The sequence below is a fragment of the Coturnix japonica genome, chromosome 13 (assembly GCF_054131305.1).
Source record: "Coturnix japonica strain WE chromosome 13, WE-NBRP24, whole genome shotgun sequence".
Taxonomy (NCBI): Eukaryota; Metazoa; Chordata; class Aves; order Galliformes; family Phasianidae; genus Coturnix; species Coturnix japonica.
In genome coordinates this window covers 10,852,632-10,872,827 of record NC_140675.1, presented here as the reverse complement: position 1 = coordinate 10,872,827, position 20,196 = coordinate 10,852,632, and the positions used below count along the sequence as shown (strand labels likewise).

At 42.4% G+C, this 20,196-nt stretch overlaps 1 protein-coding gene across 4 annotated transcripts in view; it reads left to right on the top strand.

The window, feature by feature from the left end:
- Window positions 1-323: 323 nt before the first annotated feature.
- MAD1L1 (mitotic arrest deficient 1 like 1) overlaps window positions 324-20,196 on the top strand; it is a 307,536-nt gene continuing 287,663 nt past the window's right edge. For all 4 annotated transcript variants that reach the window (XM_015876929.3, XM_015876934.3, XM_085514631.1 and 1 more), the window contains exons 1-9: window positions 324-376; window positions 1,566-1,719; window positions 2,809-2,949; window positions 4,627-4,806; window positions 5,119-5,243; window positions 5,878-5,959; window positions 7,166-7,296; window positions 8,246-8,360; window positions 9,558-9,619. In XM_015876929.3, the coding sequence (XP_015732415.2) occupies window positions 1,570-1,719; window positions 2,809-2,949; window positions 4,627-4,806; window positions 5,119-5,243; window positions 5,878-5,959; window positions 7,166-7,296; window positions 8,246-8,360; window positions 9,558-9,619 (986 nt within the window). In that variant the 5' untranslated portion in view covers window positions 324-376; window positions 1,566-1,569. The remainder of the gene's footprint in view (window positions 377-1,565; window positions 1,720-2,808; window positions 2,950-4,626; window positions 4,807-5,118; window positions 5,244-5,877; window positions 5,960-7,165; window positions 7,297-8,245; window positions 8,361-9,557; window positions 9,620-20,196) is intronic.

Below are 20,196 nucleotides of genomic sequence, written 5' to 3'. Positions count from 1 at the left end.
TCAGTGAGAGGGGCCGGCTGGGGGGGGGGGGGGGTTGAACCACTTTATTTCCTCTTCATCTTCCCTTTATTAGCACATTTATTAATTATTAAAATTAAAATCATTTATTAGCACACAGAAGAGCAGCACTGACACACAGTCTGTAATACAGACACTCAGATTCGGCTTCTATTTAGGCCGTGCTCCTTCGCAGCGCTGCTCAATGCATTGAGTGCCCGCAGCGCGGCGAGGCGGGGCGTTACGGTACGAAATGGAGCTGCGCGCCTCCAGCCGCCATTACGGTGTGACGGGCCGCCGTTCTCGAGAGAGCTGGGCTGGAGTTCGCGTGAGATCTCGGCGGCGGGGCGAGGAGGGAGATCCAAGCGGGGCAGCGGTGGTGAGTGCGGGTGGGAGGGGAGTAGTATGGCAGCGGGCTGTTGTGCTGGGCTGTGCTGGGCCTGGGGTCCCTCACCCCGCTCCCTCCACAGCCCCATGGCTGAACGCGGCGCTGTGGGGGCGAGGAGGGCGGGAAGCGCCGCGTCCCGCTGCCCCCGGCCGCTGTGTGAGGGATCGGGACCGGGAGTGCGGCAGGTTGTCACAGAGCCTGCTTGGAAATGGGTTTGTTGGAAGCCATTCACCTGTTGGCAGCGCTGTGTTACCGTGTGTGGTAATGCAGTGCTTGTTTCTAATAAATATTTCATTTGGGATCCCGTTGACCCTGCGTGCTGCTGTTTGGGCTCTTTGTGGTGACGTGAGCCCAAAGGGTGCTGCTGTTATTGCTGTGATTACATGGGCCTGAGGCTCAGCACTGAGCATGGGCTGCTGCTCTAATGCTGTGTGGGTGTCCAGGTGCCTTTCCTGGCTCTGAACCCCCTTTGGTGTGTCTGGGACTTGTAGGCCTTGCAGGCTCAGCAATTCACTTAAAGCTTACCCAAATGTTCTGGGAGCACCTTGCCAACCTTCTGGATTTGATGCATTTTTGGCCATTTAAATATTATTGCAAATCTGAAGGAGCTTTCTGCAAAAACTTCTACACGAACAAGGAGCTCCAGCTCGCTAATGGGAATGGTCTATTGGATTGTGTTGCAAGTCAGGTACCAAAGTGCTGTTTGGAAACCAGGATCACACTGTATAGAAGGTAGATTCTCTACCTTCTAATTCTCTTCCAGCCTCAGCCCTTAATATGTTTGGGAGCAGAGTAACAGGTTCTTTCTGTGCGATGTACTGTACAGCTTCCTGTCCTATGGTGCTCACTTGTATCCCTGAATATTTCTTGATTACAGAGGAAGGCAGATCTCATTTTGGTGTAACTTAAGACGACTCCTGTTTGTGTATTAATTTGCAGAGGTTAAGGGGGACGTATCTAAATAAAAACAAAGCATTTTGGTTATAACACTAAGGGCTTTCTTGCCTCAAAAGGTGCTGTTTTCTGGTTGAAGTGAGGTTAAATTCTGTGCCCTGTAAACTGGAAGATGCTGTGCTTTGTGTGACCTTAGGGCAGCGATGTGTCTCTTTGTTTTAGTAGACCATCAATATACTACAGATTGCTCTGGATGCTTCACTGATAACCTTTTGTGTATTCGCAGAGCTATGGAGGACTTGGAAGGTAATACCACCGTCTTCTCCACTCTGAGATCCTTCAACAACTTCATTTCACAGCGTATGGAGGGGGTGTCCGGGCAGGCTGTGCCAGCATCGTCTCAGAGCTCCTTGCAGCTTCAGTACCAGCAGAGGGTGCAGGTGAGGTGTCCTCAGCATGCTGTTGCCTGCAGCGTCTCTTCTGTGTGGCTGTAGCCTCCTTTGTGTTCTAAGCGTCAGGGTTGATTTCATTAAGATATAAACATTCTTTATAAAGTTGCTTCTCATGCACACTCAGTATCAGTTTGTTTTCTGAGAATGTTCTAGAATCTTTATCCTTGTTAATGTATTTCCAGTAATTCACTTAATTAACTTACATTTTCCTTGCCTAGAGACTTTGCAATGGTTTCAATGTCCCACCAGTTGGGATTTCTTGTCTGCCTCTCTCTGTATCCCCAGGTCACCCTATGAGCTGCGTTTTGCTCTTACAGCATGTGATAAGTTGACATGTTGCATCATAAGCGCTGTTATGCTGCGATAAAGTTTCTTTACATTGACATAATTAATAAGTAGGTCCCTAAGTATAGCGTGATCTTATTGACTTCTTAATATGAAACTGCTCTACATTTGGAATATTGAAAGTACTGAAAACAGGTGTGAGTTTTGTGTCTGTGGTGCATCTCTGCACAACCTCCACTAGTGATGCATCAGATGTACCTTGCTTAGAAGAGAGGTGTTCTGTACTATTGTCTGTGGTGTAAAATAATTTAATCTGGAGTGTCCCATTGTAGCAGGTCATAGGAAAAAAAACCACCATTAATTTGCTCCACAATTACATTTAATGGGGTGCCTGATCTCCGCTTATCATTAACTGCTGTTAATTTTATAACGCCCGGGGAGTTTGTAATTACCTTTGTTTAGATAGAGAAGTGCATTTTGTCAGATAAAGCACCTCTAGAGATGGAAAGAGAAATTCTGAATGAAACCCTGAATTGGAGTGTGGAATTTATATTTGCTTCCTTCCAGCTAATGCTGTTTGATTCAGGTGCCTGGGCATGGGGTTGAGCTCTTGGTTTCCTGGTCTGCAGCTGGTGTGAGAGGACAAGCACCACAAATGTGGTGACAATTGACTTTTGCTCTGTAAGATGCTACATAACTACATAAGCTGGATCATACAGAGTAGGGGGTAGCAATATTGCTGCAGTGCTGTTAATGGTGTGTGCTGCCTCTTTTCATGTATGAACTCTCCAGTTGGAAGAAGAAGCTGGGCAGATCCATTCCAAATCGCAGCTCCTGCAGGTGGAACGGGAGAAGATGCAGATGGAGCTTAGCCACAAACGAGCTCGCATTGAGTTGGAGAAGGCTGCGAACACTAATGCCAGGAACTATGAGGTAAGTAGGACTGTAACTGTAGGTGGTCTGATATCATGGGTCTGAGTTAGAACACATGCGGTGCATCTATGTTGGTGTTTTAGTTTGCATGATGGAAATGCTTCTGGCTGTTGTCACGTGCTTTGCTTTGATTTGCAGTGCTGTGTCTCAGGATGTGAATACCAGACTCTTTTTGGATGAAACAAGTCTAAAAGATGCAGTCCAGGAGCAAGCACAGTGCTCTCCAGCTGTTAATGAGCACTCAGTCTTCAGACTTGAGCTCATCTGTAGTAAAGACTTGTGAATAGCATATGGTGTGTGTGCATTGTGCTACTTGCTAATGTGCACAAATCCTGTGTGAATGTCAGAACGTTGTTTGCTCATTGAGCAGTCTGATCTGATCGCTAGATCTTGTTAACACAGCGTTGGAATTGTCATGGGTTGCCGTAACAAAAAGGGATTTGTTCTTTGTTTTTCCTGGAGATATTTAAGCGCTTTTTCTCCCAAATGAATTTAAACTTTTGCTGGCACAATTGCAAGTACTTAGTTTCTGTGACTGTAATTTAATTGGAATGGCAGCAGTGCCAACCCATGCACTGTCACACAAGAGAGCTTTCATTGATAAGACTGTGAGCCTCACTCAGGGACTAATAGCTTTTCTTGGTTTCTGATTTTATGCCTGTATATGTTTGCTTAGCTTTGTCACTGGAAGTGCCAGTAGAGCTCTGGGTTCTGTATAAAAGAAGTCTTACACGCAGCTGGTTATTTAAAATTATGTTTTTTAAAGCATGTTTTGTTGTGTTTTAAGAGTGTTGGGTGATGGATTTAGAACGTGGTTGTTAAATAGTGGGTCAGTGACTCAAGTCTTCGTTCCTGTTGAAGTCAGGTGATTTAGCATTAAGCCACGAAGAGTTCAAACTGGAATCCAGCTGAGTCAGTCGCAGGAACCCTTGAAATACTAGTGCAGAAAAGGGAGCAGCACTAATCCAGCGCTGTGTAATCACCCTGCTCACGTTCTGTGTTTTTTTTTGAGTCATGTGGATGAAAGCTTTAGGAAGCTCATATTGCTTTGCATAATCCTTACTTACTATGTAAATCCATGTCTCGATTTGCTTTGATTAGCAAAGCAATTTACTGCAGATTTTTCAAATAAGCATTAATCAATTTGTGGTAGGAAAAAACTGAGAAGGTGTATGAGAGATCGTCAGAGTGCAGAAATGTTTATTATGTTCATTGATAATACTGTGCATTTAAGCCCGGCTGCTTTTCCATTAAATAGCCTCATAAAACTGCCAGGAGTTGCAGAGGAAAGTTTGTCTTGCTAACACAACTACTGAGCTCTGAGGTTCTGAATGCACACTTGCTATGTGTGGTTCAGTTTTAAATCAGAACATCAAATGTTCTCGTCTTTGATCTGCTGCAGGGTGTGCAGTGCAGTCTGTGGGGCCGTGTCTGTATTCCAGGATTGGTGCCACTAACAGAGGGAGGAATAGTCTGTTTTCCAGCTTTGTTGCTGCAAGTAGTTCCTTGACATTGAGTTGCTGATGCTGTCCTTGCTAGTGGAAGGCTTAAAAGCTATTGGTGTTGATAACATGGCTTCGATGTGATGCTGTGGTGACCGCAGTTATAAAGAGGCAAAAAGGGCTTCACCTTTGTGCTGGTTTTCTATGTCTCTTTTCATGTTTTTCTCTTTGCAAGAGAGAGGCTGACCGTAACCAGGAGCTGCTCACACGCTTAAAGCAGTATCAGGAAAGAGAAACAGAAGCTGAAAATAAGCTGAAGGAGCAAATGGAGGTGAACAAATCCTATAAGAAGAGTATGGAGACCATGAGTAAGAAACTGCAAGAGAAGGAGAGCAAATTAGCTGAAGCTAATGAAGTAAGAACGGAGTAACTTTCTTATCCATTCGTAGATTCAGGTGACTTCGTAGTTCTTGTGAATGGAAAATGGCCTTTTTGATGTACCAAAAAAGTGTATTGCTAGATGTCAGCTCGCATGACTTTGAATAAAGAGTGCAGGAAGTGATGGAGGAGACAGCAAGATGGGAATTGTTCAGGGGCACCGGGGGAATTGTAGCATGGATGAGACTGGAGTTATGCACAGTTCATTCTTCAGAATCATTAGTTGGATGTGACTTCTATGTGTTACAATCTGTAATCTCCAGTTTCTTCTTTATTCCCACTAATGCAGACAATCACTATATTAAAAGGCAAAATATCTGATCTACAATGGAATATAATGAATCAGGAGATGCAGATGACAAGCCAGGACTCACAGAAGCAGGAGCTGATGGAACAGCTGGATGTTCAACATAAGTAAGCAGAAGATGAGTAACTATGAGGAGAAAAAAGCAAACAAAACTTCAGTCTTATGCAGCTGTTGTCACTCAAAAACCTTTCAACGCTGTTTGATTTCCACTCTTCAAAGGGATTCTTTGAACTGGATGTGCAGGTTATAAGTACTGTTTGAAAGTAGCTCTTAGCAGAATTTTATTTGTACCTTGAGGAAAAAAAAATTACTCAAGCTTAAAATCTCTCTCAGTGATGTTTCATGTTCGTACTGGAGAGCTGACAGAAGGCAGGTGGGTGGGAAAGGCTGATCTGAATTTTATAGATTGAACAGAACAAAAATAACAAGCCGTAAATCATAGGTGAGGGGTACTTGACAGATTTGAGTGTGTTTTTCTTTGCTATCCTTGGTTTTCCTTATTATTTGCTGTGTGTAAATATTTACTGATTTCGCAGTAAAAGAGAATATTTCTCAAGGTGCATCTTAAGTGAAGAAATTGATATCTTTTGTGTATTAGAGGAAGACAATGAGAGTGTGAGATGATCTTACATAACAGTACCATATACTTTGTTAGTGATACTTGGAAATGTTTACCATGCATGTGTCTTTTTCTGGTACATGTTTCCTGGGTGCTAAATCTCTCTTCTCTGTTTCTAATAGGAAATGGCAAGAGGCTACTCAGCAAATCCAGACATTGCAAGCGAGCCAGTCCCTACTGGCAGAATATGAACAGAAGATTAAGGTAAGACATTGGGGTTTGTATAAACCTTGTTTTGATTTTCTTTAAAAATTTCTTCATTGTCAGATCAGAAGTGTTCTGGATGAATGCTCTGTTTGATCATGTGCCCAGTGTATTTGTCTAGAGCAACCTGGGTGATTTTCCTTCCCCCCCCCCCCCACTGCTTAAATGCTGGAGGATGAGCCTAGCAGCTGTAGTTTCTGCTCCCCAGAAAATCCTTTCTCTGGAGTTGGGGTTAGTTCTTTATATAACCTGCAATTACTTGCAAAGTTCTCAAAATCACAATAAAATGTAAGTGTAGGTATTTTATGTTCATTCAGATTACCTTGTTATGTTGATGTGTCTTTTCCACTTGCTTTTGGTCTTCCTGGTGGAGGTAGGGTTGCTTTTCTCTGAGCAGATGCTGGTTATGACTTTATAGCATCAGAAAGATATATCATGGCTCAGGTTGAAGAGGACCACAATGACCATCTGGTTCAACCCCCTCCTATGTGCAGGGTCACCAACCAGCAGACCAGGCTGCCCAGAGCCACATCCAGCCTGGCCTCGACTGCCTGCAGGGATGGGGCATCCACAGCCTCCTTGGGCAGCCTGTTCCAGTGCGTCACCACCCTCTGGGTGAAAAACTTCCTCCTAAGGACTTACTTTGCCTGTAGTTGTAAAGTTGTGCTGAAAGAGTCGCATTGCTCATTCTGTGATTGCAAAGGGAGACTTCCATCTGTAGGCAAATCCGTTAAAAAGAAAAGTGGGATAACAAGGTGTCAGACTTTATTACAGCTCTAAATAAATATCTCCACCTCCATAACAACGTTTGCCATGATACTGAAATAGGCACTTGTATTTCTTTTGGTTCTTAATTGCCCAGGACTACTTGTATGTCCATCTTTACAGTTAGTTAATGGAGGGCAAGTAGACAAGAAAATCTGAGTTTTGGCTTAGTAAGAAGTTGTTTTATTGATTGAGATTTCTTTTTTTCTTAGGAACTTAGGGTAAACAGAATGGTGCAGAGAAGAAATTAGCCCCTGTGTTAGAAATGCAACAAACATCCCTGTTTTGAGCAGTGGATTTGACCATGTGATCTACTGAGGCACATTTCTGAGTTTGTTCATTCAAGTCGTTCATTGATTAGAGTATCATAAATACAGAGGAAATGTAGTTAAGAGTTCCAAGTTAATCATTGCTGTCTTCTTGTCATCTCTTGTCTTCCAGGATCTGGAACAGAAGATCTCTCAGCAGGAACATGATGCTGTTATTGTCAAGAACATGAAGGCAGAACTGTCCCGTTTCCCAAAACTGGAGCGGGAGCTGCGGCAACTTAGGGAGGAAAATGCATATTTCAGGTGAGAGAAGGCTTCAGTTGAGAAGGGTTACCCTGTGTTTTTCTGCAGCTCTTACCATTGCACTATATACACTTTCAAATCCTTCTGTCAGACTTACCAAGTTTACAGGGTGGCCTATGATACTCTGCTTTCATACAGGAAATTATAGAAGAAAGTTTAAATAGTTCATGTACATACTGCATACAAATTGAGCAGTGATGGTTACTGCTGACAGGATTTGACAGGACCTGGTTATCTTCCCTAAAGCACTGAAAGCCTCACACAATACACAGTGATAATTTCAGCTAAAAGTATCTGTTTATTAAAACAGCATTCAGTGCTTAAAGATGGTGATGAACTCTATACAGGTTTGGGGAAGAAAGAACTGTAAGTGAAGCTGTACATTACTCCAAATAACCGTTACTACGCAGTTATTGTTACTCCTACTCTTCCTAGTCTGTTTGATTGTCATTTTGAATTGTTTATTTTGGAATGTTTTCTCACTCTTGTTCTGTGCACAGAAAGAACCGTGCTATCAATGGAGGTGGTTCTTTTTTAAAGAGTTTATCTCATCCTCTGTTAAAGTAAAAGCAGGCAATCTCAATACTGGATCAGTCATCACAGATTACAAAAAAGCTGCACTTGCTGTGTTCCAACCTCAGCCAGACTGAAGATCACAGTTGGGAGCCTTGCCAGCCCTTCGTGCTGTTTTGCTGATCAGCAAAGTTGATACAGAACTTCTGGTTGTTTGGACATAATTAGGATGGTGTTTGTAGTGGGGAGAATTCCTTTTTTTTATATTATTGGTAGCAGCAGCTTTGCAGTGAAGATTATAGAAGTGAGTCAGTTGAATGTCATAATGTCAGTATGTTGTCATACTGCTCCCTTGTAATTGCACGTCTATGTGGAAGTTTGAGAGAACAGATTGAGTTGTGTGACTTCTAAATTGCTGCCTGTCTTCTCACCACAGGGAAATGAAAGAAAATAATGGATTGCTTAAAGAAGAAGTAGAAGGTCTCCAAAGAAAATTGGAACGCTATGAGAAAGTCCAAGCACAGTTAGTGACTGCTGAGTTGGAAAATGAGGTGAGGAGCTAAGAATATTTGGATGAGCAGAATGGGGTTTCCTTTGTTGCCCAGTCTGTGTTCTTGGCTCTTCCTGTATTGTCTTATTGAGAGACTTGTTTGAAGTAGTGAATACAAACATGGCTTTCACAAACTTAAGTGTCAAAATGCAAGAGTGAAAGATAAAAAAGCAACTGAATCTGTAACAATCTTACAGTGTTCTTATTGGCTTTGCTACTGTATCTTGGAGAGGGTGGGAGGGCATTAAGCTTGTGGTGTTACTGGACATGGGTATGGTAAGAACCTCAGTGCCCCCTTGGATTTCTTCCCATGCACTAGCAAGGCCAGAATGTGGTTTCAGATGAGTAGAGTTGTTTCGTTTACATCCCATCCTCTGTCAAGCCAAGAGATCAGACTAAATGTATGGACTTACCAGTATAGTTCAGCAAATTAGTATCTGGTCAAACTTGGATTATATGATCTGTTACTGACTAAAAATAAAGAAGCAGAAGGAGAAATCGTTAGAGAGTTGGGTGCTTCAGCTACTGCAGTGTGAGTGTTGGGAATATAGATAGTTTTCTTCCTCTACAAAGAGTCTAATCTATTAAGATCTTGTACAGTGGTAGTAGCTCATAGGGCTGGTGTGGCACAAATGCTAAGTCATGGCTTGAAGTAGTGATTGAGCACCTGGTGAGAAGGCAGGGCCAAGCCAGGGGAGCTCAGGTGTAAGCAGTGCAGCTGAGTGACCAGAAGAGGTGGAGCCAGGATCCACCCCTTCCCAGTCCTCATTTAAGGGTTGGCATTGGAGGCTCTTTGGAGGTTTTTGCCTATTTGAGGCTTTTTGAAGGTAAGAAAGTTTTATTATTTTTCCTTCTCTGTGTTCTTTGTGTGCTCTCTGCTGTTGTGGTTGTGTGAATCCTGCTGCATCCTGGGACACTGCCATTCTTTGCTGTGCTTTCCATCACATTATAGTGTTACAGCTGGATAATAAAAAGCACTGAAGTAAGATATGGGTTCCATTCAGGTATAACAGAGCTGTGGTGTATGGGAAAACATCTGTGGAAGCTGCAGAATGACAGCCCCAAAGTGCTAAATAAGATACTGAAAGCCACAGACAGAGAAGAAGTTATGCTGAGTTTGACTTAACAGAGAACTATGTGGGAAACAAACAGTTGGAACTTTCTGCTGTCTGTAACATTCCTTTGCTTTATGCTTTAGAAACTTCTGGGAAAACTAAAAAGCTGGGAGAAACTGGACCAGAGCACTGGCTTGAATATCAGGTACGTGCTCAGAGCATTGGAGGTAACACTTCTCAAACACTTTCCTTTTGTCTTGGTTATTTGGGTACCCCAAGTGTGGTGTTACTCTTTTTTAATATCTCTTTATGTAGAAGCTATTCCGGTCCTTACTGTTATGTATGAAAAGAGATGTAAGATACATGTTGCTATAAAGTATCTTTGGGAGCAAATGTGTTTTTCATTAAGTCAGCTTGGGTTTAATTGGGTTTTTTGAACTTCTTGCATATAGCTTTGTTGGTGTTTAGGTGGAGATTCTCTTAACTTAATAGGAAAGATGGAGTAAACTCTGTGTTTGTTTTTTGTCTTTTTTTTTTTTAATGGAAAGCAAATAAACAGCTGCTAACTTGTGCTTTGTAAGACAACTAATCTCTATGTGTACTTCTATCTTTCTGATGTCTGGAGCCTTGAGCCTGTTTTTTTTCTAAGGCCTTTAGTATGTACATGTGTATGGGAGCTGCTGAATCATGGCCTTGAACCACTGATTGAGCAGCTGGAGAGAAGACCTGGTCAGCCCTGGGAGCGCAGGTGAAGGCAATTCAGCTGTGTGACTGGAAGGGCTGGAGCCTGGCTGCACCTGTCTTAGACCTCATTTAATGGCCGACTGCCTCTGGGGGAGGATCTGTGGTTGGAGATCCCTTCCTTCTCTGTGGGTTTCTCTTTGTGAGTCTGGGTGTTGGGAGTCAGGTGAGCATTCTTCCTTTTGTACCATCCTTTCACTGTACTGGCCCTTCTGCCAACACAACATAATATCAAGAAAGACTGAAAGTAGTGAATCTTTGGATTTTCCACTGCAGGAGGTTCTCTGAATAAAGTATGATGTATTTGTGTGAGTTATGGTTCAGCATTGCTTTACCTTCCCTGAATATTTGTATTATTAGGCAAGAAGTAGTGATGCTTCTTGCTTAAGAGCTGTTTTGATGTAGTTATTGCACAGATCCATTTAATATCGGTTCAAGCTTTGAGCTGCAACATGAACTGCAAAACCTAATTATACCAACTGTTTCTTTACTGCATTCATTACGAGTCTGAATTATGCCTGCAGCCTAATAGGGATTATTTGGAAGTAGGAGTGTTTGGATATGCACCTATGGTTTGGGCATGTTACTGCTTAGTGTGAAAGACACTTGTGTTCAAGTGAGGAAAGCCCTCGCAATGTTTTCTGTTTAATGAGGATAATGAACCCTTTTCTAGATGTATGAGAGTAGTCAGCGTGCTTAAGATTCTCTTCTGCTTCTCATGAAGATGTGTGCATTTAGGTGAAAGTAGAATTGGGCTAAATCTCCAATGGCAGAGAATGGACAGAACAAATATGAATCCTTTTCTAAGAACTTGTTCCATCAGACAGTAGAGTAAAAGCTTTTTACTTAACTCAAGCTGTTAAAGGTTTAATGAGGTAATTTCACAGTGGGAAAGAAATGGAACCAAGTGATTCTGCCTGTTGAAGTCTAATAACTCCTTCACTTAAAATCAGAATATTCGCTGTAAAGTGTTAGGGTTTTTGATTGGGCCATATTGTTTAGCACTATTAATGGTATCTTCTCATACAGAAATGGGAATTGCTCTTAAGAATCATCTTTTGCATGCAATTGTAGCAAGTAGAACTGGGTGATTACCCCCTCCCTCCTCATCTCTGTTTTTTCCTCTTTCCTTCCTGTTGCTCAGATGTGTTTCAGCATGAATTCTGTTCATTTTCAGTCAGCAGTGTGATGGTGATGATGATGAGATCGTTGTCCTAGTCAGGTTCCTCCAGGATGCTGTTGGGAAGAGCTTGAGGAGAAGGTAATTGACCATCTCATAGAAGAAGAAAACAGGAACGAGTTGGATGGTCATCCAAAAGAGCCAGTGTGGTGTGTTTGCTGGTAACTAGATAATCAGAGGGAAGGAGTGTTCATGTCTTCTTACCACTTTGGTACAGCAAATGTAAGGGAACTGCATAAAGCCTGTGGCATTTTAGGAGAGGGTGGTGGTGTTTTGTTTCTTACAGCACTTCCACAGGGTTATTCTGTGTCTGCTCCCAGTGGTTCTGTTCACTGATTGCTTAATCCCAGCAGGCTTTTTGTCAGACTGCCTTATGATCAGATCTGAGAGCCTAATTTTATGGAAAAGCACTTGGAAAAATGATGCAGCTTTTAGGAGTGGATGGTAATCCTGCTTCTTTAGCTCTTTCGAAGTTGCCAGAAGGAGATGAGTGCTGAGTGTTTTATAGGGCTTCACCTTCAGTTGAAATCACATTCATTAGCAGTTTTCTCCAGGTTTGATTTTATGATTGCCAGTTCTGGATTCCCATACTTACACTGAGGGAAGTTACTCAGTTGCTTGTACTGGAAAGCACCTGGGCTTTTCCCCTTGTTCTTATGAACTGTGGAAATCATGACAGTTTATCTATTTTAGCTTTAATGCAGGAGTGTGTTTGCACTGCTATTGGGTGAGGTGTTTTTCAGCCCTTTTGAATTATACCTGCCTTACCCAAACATGACATAACTGCAAAGCTGCCCTGTACCCTAACAAGAAAGTAATACATGCTGTAGTTACGTGTGGTTCATGTTTACACGTAATGAATGCATGTAATCTTTTCTGCTTTCAGTTATGTCCTCTTGATATCTTGATCTTTTTACTGCCTGCTTTCCACTGTTCTATCGTTTATCTTGGATGTACCTTTGTTTTGTAGGAACTCTTCCAGGTCCCTTGTATCATTCTGGCTTGATATCACTTGTAAAAGGAAGACACGTGTTTTGAAATTCTTGCTTTGTGAGTAGAAAGTATTGCTATTTTTGATCTTCGACTTTGAGGACGTCTATTGTAGGAGTCTGCTGTTAGGGGAGACTTAACGTGGAGAAAGCATCTTTCTTATGTTCTCTTTCTCCAGGCGGTGCTGGCACAGTTTGTATTTCTACAAACTATGGTGTTTATTGACCATCTTCAGTTTAGAATCAGCAAAATCTCGACAGACTCGATTATTTTCTTAGAGACGCACTGCTGGCTGAGGGATGTTTTCCGTGTGATCTGCTGTCTGCAATATGTATTTTAACAGTAAAGTAGTACTGGAAGGCTGAGCGCTGTCAGTATGTGAAAAGGCAGGTGGTTTATTTTGATGACAGTGTACACAACCACCCACGAGGTGGCATCCTTTCACCTGCTGCTGTGAAAACTGCTTTCTGCTTCAGGCTCAGCCTGTGCTAAAAACCCATCATCTGGGTGTGTGAAGATGCATCAGGTGGTTCAGTGAAAATCTGTCATTGCTGTTATCAAGTCTTCTGAAAACTGTTCAGCTCCATGTTCACATGGTTACTGTCTCAATGTCCAGTTCCTTTTCCTGCTTATGGTAGTAAGATACAACAGTATGGAGAAGATTTGAGCATGTTTCTCTAACGATGTACAGAGCAGAGCTTTTCTTTCAACCAACTCTGTAAGCTTCATATCTACACAGCGTATTTTTTGCTTTGTTTATTAGAAGTTCTTCTGTAGTTGTCTTTCAGTTTACAAGGGTGAGTTTAGTTAGCTTCAGTGGCGTCACACTGAGCTGGTGTGGCTGTTCTGCGTGCTTGCTGTCAAGATCCTGTAGGGAAGTGTGGATTTGACAGCAATTCAGGCCAATGTTTAAGGCCTGTTTTCACTCAGTGGAACCTGCCAGCTGCAGACAGCAGGCACTGATCTGCTGACCTGTCGCCTGGAGCCGAAGAAGTGAACCTGTTAATGCTGACCTGGTTTTCTTTCTGAAACATCTGTGGGCTGGCTGGCTGACAGATCCTGGGGACTGGCTTCCTGCAGTGTCTGAGACCAATTAGGAAGAGGAGGTAGTGAATGTGTATGCATTTCCTCTCTAAGAAAGGGTCTAATTAAGTGGCAAGTAATTTGTAATTACACAGGTGCTACACTCAGTGTGGGTAATCCTTCTGTACTCATTCTGCTTTTGGAGTTGGGGGAGGGGAGGAGGGAAAAGGGAATCAAATTCCTTGATTCTGCATTAGTGGTGGATTAGTGCTTTTTTTCCTGTGAATAGGAGAGAAGGGAGAATATTGGAGTTCTCTAGTTTCCTTTTTGATTTGTGATTAACTATGCTTAGTATTCTCTTCCATCCAAGGCATTGAATATCTTTGCAGTAGTGAATGAAGCTCATAATCTTCTCCTTTCTCACAAGGTAGTAATTTACCTTTTTCTGAATGTCCATTCTGAATACGTATTTACTGGTTTAAAAAAGAAACACACAACCGAGCTGTTGGCAGATATACGAAGCAGTGCATGCTGAAATAATTTGGATTGCTTTGAATTTGAATATGCATTTTTGGATACCTAATTAACTGCAACCAGTCAAGGCAGTGCTGGGGGGTTGTTGTTGCAGGTTCCAATGGAGTCATCATTGGGGCACGATCATTCCATGGTCAAGCAAATACTTATATTGGAGTAGCCTGTTGTTGCCGCCTGATCTTTCATCTCCAGTCAGGGATGAGTGAGTGCCTGATGTTGGCTGTCATTGGACCACTGACCCTGAACTTAAAACACTGATTTCTGGTTGAGGTTTTCTTGGCGTTTTGGTTTAGGTTGCGTAGTGGTGGATCCGTATTTCAGAGTTATGTCTCTAATTGAAAATGAGAATTAGTGTGCAATGAGGAAATTGAGATTTTGTGCATGTAAGCTTTAGTTAAATAATTGTTCACAGATCTTAAGTTACATGCTGGAAGTTGCGTGACTGCTGCTGACAAGATTTCCAATGTAAAACAAGCTGTTTTGTCACAGTGGGAATCCCTTGGGCACAAGAAAGGGAGATAAGCACTGCACAGAGGGAAACAAAAGCAAAAAGAAACAACAAGAAATGCTTGCTTTAGAAAATATGTGGTTGTAAGTTCTTATGTTACCTCATGGAAGGTGTATCAACTGTTCTCTGTGGAGAGAATTGTTGTATTCTAGTTATCTTTCAGGAGTTTAATTTGATGTCTTCTGCCTTCTACTGAAGATGGAGAACTCACTCTGGGAAGAAACACCTTGAAGGAAGGATTTCTGCAGGGTTCTGCATGAGGTTGAATGTGTGAATTTCTCTTATGCAGTCCTGCCAGGACAGCTTAGTTTCAGCTTGCAGCAGTTCCTTGTTTCTGTCTTGGGGGGATTCTGATGTGAGTATCTGTGTGAAAATGATCTGTTCACCTCGTGTTTTCTGATTCTTGGGGCACTGCAACTGGGAGAGGTGGTTCTGTGTAGTAAAAGGTAATCAAGAAGGAAATATAGTTGAGCTTTCATCCAGACTGGGTACCTGATCACATCACTGTGTGGTTGTGTAAGTACTCGTGTAGTTTCAGTGCAGGGCAGAGGAAGTGGCAATGAGCAGTTACCCTTGGAAGGGATGATGAGGATAATCATTGTGTTCATTTGTAACTGAGTGTCACACGCTTTGTATTTTTAGGACTTAAGATGTGTAAAGATGAAAGCTTTGCTTTCAAACACTCCTCATTTTGTTGAGGGAGAAGTGCTTGAGCAATTCTGATGGGGATCTTCGTGTCTGGCAAACAAGGTAGAAGTCTCAAGAGAAAACAAATTGTGGCTGTCTCAGTAATGGTGTGTTTACTGAAGCCGCCATTCTTTACACAGGGCAATAGTGGAGGAGTCTGTTATTTGTTGAATGTGACACGCAGCATATGTTGGAGTATTGTTATAAGCTCTTCTGTTGTTATCCTGTCCTGCTAGAATGCATGTGTTATGCTTAACTTTCTGCAGTGCCGTATGTTCTGGATTTCCTTGATAGAAGGAAATGCTTTTTGTGTGTGATAGGGAGAAATGTGTGCTGCTGTTATCTTCTGTGTAGCAAGTGCGTTGTTCCCCACTGGGGGCTTGCCAGTCTTGGACAAACTTGAACAATTCATGTGGCTGATGTATTTCCTGCAAGTAGTATTTGAGATGCTGTTGGGAAACAGTTGGGTAAGAGTAGCTCTACCAGTGTGTAGTGACCCATGTTATGTGTAAATGGGCCTGAGCTCAGGTGCTCACTCTGCTGTGAAGGAGAAGCTTTCAAAAGCATGGGCACTTTTATAGAGTCACTTTGCTTACATTAAGCGGTTCTGTTTGCCTTAAAAGTGAAATTATCATTTAAATAGCAGAGACTAATCAGCAAGGGGATGGTTTGCACTGTCTGAGGGCTCAGATGTTTGTGCTCGATTTTTATTCAGCCTCTCATTTTGTCATTCCCACACACCCAATCCCCATTATAATCTCTAGCTCCCTTTTAATTTTACCTTTTCAATTCTGTTCCAGCATCTTTCAGTACTTCAGAATGTTCTCAGTGGATGTGCTGTGCCTCCTCTCCAATGTAGGTGTGCAATATCCTGCACTTTATCTTCAAAGCTTGTATTTGCAGGGAAACTTCTAACAGACACGTAAAAATGGATACTGAGATGCTTCCTGAGTTTTCTTTTACCATTGCAAATGCTTTTTTAAAACCATCCTCAAAATACCCAAAAGCAAAATGCTTCAGTAAGTATACATATTATTGTAGTGTTACTCCCTTGCATAGCCTTAATATTAGGGCAGTGCCTTTGTGATTGGATCAAGGAGTAACAATATGTTTTGTTCCAGGCTAATATATCAGCTTTATTTGTCTAGGAAATTGATTGTCTTGTCAAGCAAAGTGCTGTAGATCTTATATAATTGAACTTCACTGAAACGTTTGATCAAGAGAGTCATTTGGGAAAGTGTAAACCAAGCAGGAGAGGTGGAAAATGGCTAGAAGAACTATAGGATGTGTAAAGAATTATTTAAGCAATAGTAGATGAAGTATTGTTGGAAGAAAAATACATGGTAGAGCGGAATTCCTTAAAGATTAGCCTTGGGATTCTCTTTTGTATTTCTGCCTATCATTTTGTTGCAGTCAAATTGATGTGAGCTTGTAGTGGAAATGCTGAATCATGGCCTGAAGCGCTGATTGGGCACCTGGTGGGAAGGGAGGGCCAGCCCAGGGGGGCTCAGGTGTATGTAATGCAATACACTGAGTGACTGAAGGGAGGAATAAGGGTTCACCCCTTCCCAGACCTCATGTAAGGGCTGGCAGTGGGGGTGAGGGCATCTCTCTGGATATCCCTGTGTATGTGAGGCCTTCTGAAGGTAAACAGCTTCTTCCCTTTATTTCTGTGCCAATGGCTGTTGCATTTGAGCAAACCCTCACTTGCTGCAGCCTGGGACCTTATGCTGTGCTCTCACTGCTGTGCTTTCCAATGTGTTACAGTGCTAAAATGCCAGATTCAGGGAATTCATAGAAATGCAAAAGCTGGGGAGGCAGAACTGACTGACAGGAGTGGAAGTAAGGCAGAAGACGGGTGGGCAGTCAGTACCACGAGGAGACTGAAAACATCTGTGCTAAAGGCTAATACTGGTATTTAAATCAAATCTCTGTAGCCCCACCATTAATACAGCTGGAAGGAGGTTCTAATCTGTGGGAAGGCAGCTGCCGGTGGGGTCAGAATTAGACAAACAGCTGCTGAGCTGCAGCTCCACAAGGTTATGGAAGATGGTTTGATAATAGCAAAGGATTGGACAGAACCTAATCTAGAAGGTTCTTAATTCCATTTCTGTGTGGATGCGTATTTTCCTGACTGTTGGCAAGGGAATGATCTTAAGAGTATAAATGAAAATCTTTTTTTTTGTTTGGAGCTGCTGGGATTGTTTAATATGGAGGTTCTGAGAACTGGAAGTGGAGAAAAGGGGTTTGTAGTGAGCGTGCATAGACTACGTTGATCTTTGTGCCCCCACACACCATGTATTACAACTCCCATAGATGTGGGCAGGAGCCTGAGTGGTGAGGGCAGCTGACCTTTGTTCTTGCTGAGAGATAGACAGTTTGCTGGGAAGAATGTGCTGAACTACTAAGAAGGCTTTACCTACTGCTGTAGATAAGGTATGATCTGCATCATCAGACACTTTTCTGAGCCTATTTGTTGCAGATTATCTTGATAGTGTTTTGAAAAAGCTTCACTTCTGGGTAGAACTTACCCTCCCCAATGCTTGGAGCAGGGATTTTGCTGGCCTGAATTGTTTGTCTTTGGTTTGAGATCAGAGCAGAGTTCTGTACTGGATCAGCTTGGTAATTTCTCATTTTCTTTTTTAATGTACTTGCAGGGTAGCTGGCATAGCAGCATCAGGATGGGGTGGGAGGAAAATAGAAGTGTATGAATATTAAACTCTTTCAGTTTTCCAGTGTCCCTGAAATGCTGCTGCTCTGACAAGGCAGCTGAAATGTCTTGTAATGTTTCCATGTGAGCCATGTCCTTAAGCTTCGGTCTTTCCTCCCTTGGGACCTTTTTGCTGCTGATTATTTGTGACCAAAGTAAGCCTTTACCTGGGCTGTGTTTTCTTTCCTCACGAGCTATGCTATTAGAAAGAACATGCTTGTAAATATACATTTGTGGCTGCAGAGTTGGGAGAGGGGGAGAGAAGTTGGTGTGACTTCTAGTAGCAAAAACACTGCATGTTTCGAAGCACTTCTTAAGGTGTAACTTGAAACATTGTGAGTAAGAAGGTTAATGTGTTAAGTGCCTCCAGGGTCTCTGATACTGGCTGTGGTTCCATAGGTGTGTGTTACTTTGAAACAACTTCCAGCAGAGGAATTGCCACGTTGGATCAGTTTATTTCCTAATGCGTGTCTGGTCCTTTGAGGCAATGGAATCCTGTTCTAAATAGGAAGGTTCAGGCTGATGAATGAGGCATGAAGCAGGTGAGGTAAGCTGTCTGCCGTCAGTGTGGGTTATGCTTCAGTAGGAGGGATTTTCCTTGGTGTCCTCACCTGTTGCTTGTTTTAAAAGTGAAAACTTGCAGGTTGGGAGATGCTATGTATGATGTGCACAGAATGAACAGAGAAATGTTTTGCTCTGACACTGTTTCAGTTCCTTTTTCCTTAAAACTTGAATCGATATGCAACAAAGTAGTGAAGTATCACAAAAGTAAGGCTATAGAGGTGTAAGTGCATGGAATCTTAGTTTGCTTCCTGCTGCTGATGTGCAACACAGGCAGTGCATTGATGAGGCTTATTTTTGCAAGCTTTTATATCTTCTTTATTGCCTCAGTGCTGCTGGTGCTCTGAAATGTACCCTGCACGTGTTTTGCTCTTCACCAAGCAGAGAAACGTTTCTTCTGTTGAAGTCATGTCTGCTATAGTGTGGCATTTGTAGGAGAGAACAATATGGTTTGGAGTGGTGTTAGAACTCTCTGCGCAGTGAAGCAGCGTTTGACTTTTGCTGCCTTTTGCTATCGATGGAGTTAAGATCTGTCGCTCTGACCTTTCCAAGTAGGCACAGTTTCAGCTTTTCTAGGAATGCATTTATTTGAGATCCTGAGCATCTCTTCTCTGCTTTTCTAGCACCACTTTGACCATCCTTATGTGCTCCCTTTCCATATGTTTTTCTCAACAAACTTGTCAGTAAAATAAACAATTGCTGTGCTTCTTTGGGGAGCAACGTGCAACTACTGCGAGAACCATTTCCTAGCATGTTCCTGCTGGAATTGCTGTTGATTTCTTGTTACTTGCTTCAGCTGTCTTCCAGGGGTGTTCTGGTAGGAGTAGCGTATTGGTTTCTGTGAAAGGAAGATGTATTTATTGGGTAGGAGGACACGGGTAAATCCAAAATCTAAGTTATGCCCTGCTGACCAAGTTCACTTTTTTTCTGCTTCAGTGAAAACAATCCTTCTTGTTTTGTGAAGCCCAAGATTTCAAGCCCTCACTGAACACCCTCCTCGCTTTTCTAAGAATGTCAGGAACTGTTATCTGCCTTTGTGAACATGTTCAGTATAACTCAAGAAATCAGCTGTTCTTTGGTTACCTTGGGCAGGTGTTGGTGGTACTTTGCAGCTGTTACTAGCTTAGTTCAGAAGATGATGCTTTAACCTAGTTATGATTTCTTTAAACTTGGCTTTACCATTATGTTTGCAAATAACATTTGTCTGTATGCTTTTGGTATTCCCAGAGTTAAAAGCTCTGTGGCTTCAGGTGGTTTTCTGCAAATTCATCAGCCAAGGATGATGGCATCACGCCTGCTTTGTGACAAGCCTTTCATTTAGGTCTGATGGCTTCCAGTGCAACTTTGCCAAAGACATCATCTGCCTTCTGGAGAGCTGGCCCACTTGTCAAGGTGACGGAGCACCTATCAGCTTGCCTGCCTGCCAGGAGCTGGCAAGGAGAGATGCAGTGGGTGCTTCATAATAACTGATATATTTGGAAGGCTGGTGGAGAGGAAGAGTGGAGGAGTACTCTGAAATATATATATTTCCAGTTGGGTAGGCATAGGTCTCTGGAAATGTATGTGCTCCTGTCTGTAAGGCTTTTCATAGCTGCTGAAAATAAACATGCTGTTTCTCATATTCACTCTTTTGACTGTAGTTAGGTGCTTCAAATAGTTTCTTTTTATCCTTGTGAAATATCTGTTTCCTGTATCCTGTACTATTCTGTTTAACCACAGGATGGCTATGTGAGTATAATTTGTAGGCTACTGATTAAACCTGTAACTTCCATAGAATCTCATGGTGGCTTAGGTTGGAAGGGACCTTGAAGATCATCTTGTCCCAATCCCCTGCTGTGTTGCCAACTG